General features: G+C 42.2%; 1 protein-coding gene across 1 annotated transcript in view; it reads left to right on the top strand.

Annotated features, from left to right (window-relative positions):
• Positions 1-4,624, top strand: part of LOC123769745 (uncharacterized) — a 29,857-nt gene extending 25,233 nt beyond the window's left edge. The window contains 3 exon segments of the mRNA XM_069301457.1: positions 57-226; positions 706-858; positions 3,027-4,624. Coding sequence (XP_069157558.1) covers positions 57-226; positions 706-858; positions 3,027-3,308 — 605 coding nt within the window. The 3' untranslated portion in view covers positions 3,309-4,624.
• Positions 4,625-6,000: the final 1,376 nt, after the last annotated feature.

The following is a 6,000-nucleotide window of genomic DNA, read 5'->3' on the forward strand; positions in this document are numbered from 1 at the left end:
AAAGTAATTTCGCCCTTGTTATGTTTGATGATAATATTTGTCCAATGTTCTCTTAGGATTTGGCATGACGGAATGTCTAGGTGCCTTGATGACTCCCTTGAAGGAGGAGAAAATCGGCTGGTGTGGGAAGTGTGTACCCAACGTGGAGGTGAAGGTTGTCGATGTTGAGACCGGCCTGGCCCTTCCTGAGAACCAGAGGGGCGAGCTCTGCATCAGGTCTCCTTCAGTATGTACAGCTTCCCTCTCTCTGTCTCTCTGTCTGTGTCTCTCTCTCTCTCTCTCTCTCTCTCTCTCTCTCTCTCTCTCTCTCTCTCTCTCTCTCTCTCTCTCTCTCTCTCTCTGTCTCTCTCTCTCTCTCTCTCTCTCTCTCTCTCTCTCTCTCTCTCTCTCTCTCTCTCTCTCTCTCTCTCTCTCTCTCTCTCTCTCTCTCATAGATATATCTTGTTATTGTGATATTGAATAAAGCAGCAGCCTTACTCGGAGAGGCTACGGGATCCAGTAAGTTCAGTGGAACTTCGGTTTCAACCCTTTTAACCCTGTCGTAGTTCAGTGGATTAAGGCAGTATCTGGGATGCTCCCCGACGCAGGTTCGAATCCTCGTCACGGCCCTTGTGGATTTGTTAAGCAAAAACTACAGTTGTTACTACTACACAACTCAACTAGTACTAAAGAAGCTATTACTAAAGCCTCCCTTTGACTCCGCAGTTAATGACCGGCTACCTCGACAACCCGACTGCCACGGCTGAAACTATAGACAAGGATGGGTATTTGCACACTGGGGACGTGGCTATCCACCAAGATGGCTTTGTCAGCATCGTCGATAGGATCAAGGAACTCATCAAGGTCAAAGGTTTGCAGGTAGGTCAGGGTATGAAAGGTCACATTATGTAATTTGTTGTTCATTTTGTTTTGGGGGAATTGTTTTTTGTACCACTTCTCTGGTTTTAATCCAGTTTGTTAGCATTTGTATATAGAACAGTGAGGCCTTGCAATGATTATCAGGTAGTAGGTATTATAAATAGTGCTAATGGGTTTTATGGGAGAAGTAGAAAGTTACCCACTGTTTAAGAGAATTTCAGATGCTCTTGGTGATTGAGACTCGACGATCATTGAGGGATCGGATGCGCCCATTTTAGATGTTAAGGGTGTATTATTGCACGCTTAATAATATTTAGGCATCAAACCTTGCACCGTCTACCAATCAGCACACGCCGACGACATGTAGGAGCAGGTACTAGGAGTCGAGGACCCAAGCAGGCAGGGTGACATACAGGCAACAGTTGTCAGCAGGGAATGACATCTGAGCTTGCAATTATATGCCATCTGCTGTTAGCCCACATTGAAGGTCGTTTTAATTAATTATACAAAACAGTTGTAGCATCACAAGAAGAAATATATTTTATCTGGCTTAAACATCTTCTTAAGGAGAAGTAAGTACTCATGTTATATCTAGCTGCCATAAGATTTCAACTTAGATTCAACAGAGCAGAAGTTGTTAAACACATGGGACAAAATCTTACTGAAGCGACCATACGAGTCATAAATACTCATACTCCGCCCAAGTAAAACAGAAACAAGCAACACTTAGTGGGCCAGCCAGAGGCTTAGGGCCCGTGCAGTGGGCCAGCCAGAGGCTTAGGGTCAGCGCAGTGGACCAGCCAGAGGCTTAGGGCCCGCGCAGTGGACCAGCCAGAGGCTTAGGGCCCGCGCAGTGGGCCAGCCAGAGGCTTAGGGCCCGCGCAGTGGGCCAGCCAGAGGCTTAGGGCCCGCGCAGTGGGCCATCCAGAGGCTTAGGGCCCGCGCAGTGGACCAGCCAGAGGCTTAGGGCCCGCGCAGTGGGCCAGCCAGAGGCTTAGGGCCCGCGCAGTGGGCCAGCCAGAGGCTTAGGGCCCGCGCAGTGGGCCATCCAGAGGCTTAGGGCCCGCGCAGTGGACCAGCCAGAGGCTTAGGGCCCGCGCAGTGGGCCAGCCAGAGGCTTAGGGCCCGCGCAGTGGGCCAGCCAGAGGCTTAGGGCCCGCGCAGTGGGCCAGCCAGAGGCTTAGGGCCCGCGCAGTGGACCAGCCAGAGGCTTAGGGCCCGCGCAGTGGACCAGCTAGAGGCTTAGGGCCCGCGCAGTGGACCAGCTAGAAGCTTAGGGCCCGTGCAGGAATATCCCTGAAAAAAAGCTGCCATAAATGAAGACAGGCTGTTGAACAGCTAAATAAGGGTGGTGACGTCACGTGCCGCTATGGATGCTCATGTATAGTCATAGTCAACACAAGAGTGAGAGAGAGATTACGGGCTCACCATAGCCCGTGCTACATGGACACTTCGTTCTGAGTAGCTAAATCTAAGACAACAACAAGCAAGAGTGAGAGCTACACTCGAATCACCTATTTAAATAATAACACTATAGCTAACAGAACACTGAGACCTCCGCAGAAGTGACATGAAGTGAATTATGGTCCAGTGTAAACTTCTTGATGAGATGACTAGTTTGAATTATTTAAACTGAGGTAAGGCACATCTCTGATTTGAGGATTTGTTTATTGGTCATTGGCCCAAGTTGGCTGAGAATAGGGTAACGTTCTGTCAATCATAAACTGTTAAGGGAAATTTGTTAATATATAATTAGCGGTGTGACAACCGCCAGTTATAAAGTGACCATAGTTTATCTGCAAGAAACCATTCGCTTTTTCTGTGAGTTCATTTACGTATATTTAGGTCATAGTGACCTGTTAGTTAAGTTTAGTTTAGTTCATTTATTATGCACCCCATACTCATCTTGTGGGCGGTAGTGGAAAGGGTTACAGAGGCACATAATGGGCTCAGGGACTGAACCCCATAATTCATTTAGCTAAGCAAGTTACAATCTTGATGAGCTAGTTACAAAATTCAATATAAGTCGTCACATCAACAATGGGTTCGAGATCGACCACAAGTACATTTTCTAGATTAAGCCAATTGGCAGTAACCAAGTTTTAAAGTTTTATACAAATGTTTTAATATCAGCAGCCGCAGCTCTCACCCGGACATTGTTGTTGCAGGTGTCCCCTTCGGAAATAGAAGACTTGCTTCTTCAGCACCCGGGAGTGATAGATGCTGCCGTGGTAGGCGTAGATGATGAACGATCAGGGGAGCTCCCATGTGCCTTTATCGTCCGACGAGACGGCACCTCAGAGGAGGATATTCACAAGTTCCTACAGCCCAAAGTAGCAGAGTACAAACAACTGAAGGGAGGGATCAACTTCGTCGATGCTCTGCCCAAGTCCGCTACGGGTAAAGTGCTCAAGAAGGATCTTAAGGAGAAAGCAGCCAAGAGGTCCTGATTGTCCTCAGCTTCCATACCTCACCCCTTGTTCTATCAACATATGTGACTCACACTGACTGGATTTATAACACGGGAAGGGAACTATCAGGGAGAAAATGCCAAGTCATAACGTCTATATAGCACTTGGAAGGCGTCAGGATAAGGATTTGGAAAGGGACGGTAGGAAGGAATGGTGTCCAACCACTTGGACGGTCGGGGATTGAACGCCGACCTGCATGAAGCGAGATCGTTGCTCTATCGTCCAGCCCAAGTGGTTGGGGAATTATAACAAGAGATTAATTAAGGCCGCTATTACTGGAAGAAAAGCACTAAACGAGCATGACTATAGCAAGGAACAATTAATTAGTGGATAAGTGGGTGGCATATAATACTGTTTAATGTGGCTATATACAAGGTGGCATATTTCCTAGGTTGAGAATGCTTCCTTGCTCTCTGTGGCAAAGGTAAGAGCTCCAGAGGGAGTAATTGAGACAACAAAAGTCTTAACATTTTCCAAAGCAATAAACGCACCTTTGACTAAATATGAAAAAACAAAAACAAATGTCCTCTGTATGTAAATTGCTTGTATTCTCCGTCTCGATTTGCTTAATTGACACCTGTATTAAGACATTGTGATTACACTTAAGCAAGAACATTACCTCATTAATAATAAGTGTGACGTGTGACCTAAAATGATTTAAGTCACACGGGTGACCTAAATCATTTTAGAATTAAAAGTCAACTAGCTCAAATTGACAAACCCCTCCAAAGGATACCTGATCAACCAGGCTGTGACTTGTACGTCAAGCTGCGAGCAGCCGCGTCTAACAGCCTGGTTGACCAGTCCAGCAACGAGGAGGCCTGGTCGACGACCGGGCCGCGGAATCGCTAAGCCCCAAAATCCCCTCAAGGTAACCTCAAGGTAAGGTAGCTTGCCAGCATAGGGGATTGTTGTCGTTATAGATTCAGCTACTTGGAACAAGTTTCAAGTAGCACGGGCTATGGTGAGCCCGTAAGGATAGGGGAGCAGGATGAGCCATTTGAATCCAATGCACAATGGGTATAAGTTTGCAGGTATTGAGATGAGTTAACAAGGTTTAGCAAGTCTAAATATGGGTTAATGTGACAATTGTAGGCATAGCAATTAAATCAAAAGTAAATCAAATCAAATGTTTATTCAGGTAAAAGTACATACATAGAGGATTAGTTACAAACATAATGTTGGATTTAAAGATAGAGCTAGTACATACAATACCTAAAGCCACTAGAAAAATCTTCAGAATTTGAGATTAAATTAAATATATGGGATAAGTATGTTAAAGTATTTTTATTTATTTATATATATATATATATATATATATATATATATATATATATATATATATATATATATATATATATTTGGGTACCACCTCTGGTGCCAATGTGGGGACCCATAGCCTCGGAGAAGAAAATAAAAAGTATTCAGAGGAGACCTTGTGGCTTCTCACTGAACACTAATATTATCTTCTCCTACCACCCCCATTCTTTTGTATGTACACATATATATTTACTTTATTTGAACTTTGTTACAAAAAAGGAGTTACATATGGGTTACAAAGATGGTTGTCATAGGTTGTCGAGTTCCTCCAGCTTCTCAGATGGCGGGCAGGAACCCTGGATGCAGTGCGCATATATATATATATATATATATATATATATATATATATATATATATATATATATATATATATATATATATATATATATATATATATATATATATAACTGTCCTGGGGACCATTCAGGCTTGTTCGCATATATATATATATATATATATATATATATATATATATATATATATATATATATATATATATATATATATATAAGAATTCTTACATTTCTGTAAAGCCAGTATATAACCAGTATAAAGGATAAAAGGTAATGTAATAAATTTGAATTGTATTTGTATAATTTGTCAGATAAGATAACATATTTAATTTTAAGCATCGCATAGGCCTGTACACGTGTAATAGTAATACTAAGATGATGACGTTATATATTATAGGCCTGAAAGTAACACAAGTAGGCCTATATATATTTGAGAATCTGTTAAGCAATAATACAAAAATATGTTGAAACTATAATAGTTAATATTATAGAATAGCAAAAATATAGGCTACCTATCTATCTATATCAGGATATTCAAATATATGTGAGAAAGTCATATATGACGAGCAATGTCAATCAAAGGCATCAAATCATTTAGGATATAAGATGAGATGTTTATTTATAAGATGTACATACATTGAAAATTAATTACAAACATAATTTTGGATTTATAGATAGAGCTAGTATATACAATGCCTGAAGTTTTTAGTTTAGTTCGTTTATTATGTTCCCCATACCCATCTTGTGGGCGGTAGTGGATAGGGTTACAGAGGCACATAATGGGCTCAGGGACTGAACCCCACAATTCATTTAGCTAAGCAAGTTACAATCTTGATGAGCTAGTTATAAAATTCAATACACATTGTCACCTCATCAATGGGATCGAGACCTACTACAAGTACAGTTTCTAAATTAAGCAACTGACTTGTGTGGAGAGCTAGTGTCACAATTGATGTTTGTCCTGCACACCGCCCCCCATCCAGTGGGCAGCGGTGGATAGGTTACAATCACTCAGTTACAATCACTTAGTAACTAAGTGATTGTGAAGCCACTAACAC

The sequence above is a fragment of the Procambarus clarkii genome, chromosome 45 (genome assembly GCF_040958095.1).
Source record: "Procambarus clarkii isolate CNS0578487 chromosome 45, FALCON_Pclarkii_2.0, whole genome shotgun sequence".
In the NCBI taxonomy this organism is placed as follows: domain Eukaryota; kingdom Metazoa; phylum Arthropoda; class Malacostraca; order Decapoda; family Cambaridae; genus Procambarus; species Procambarus clarkii.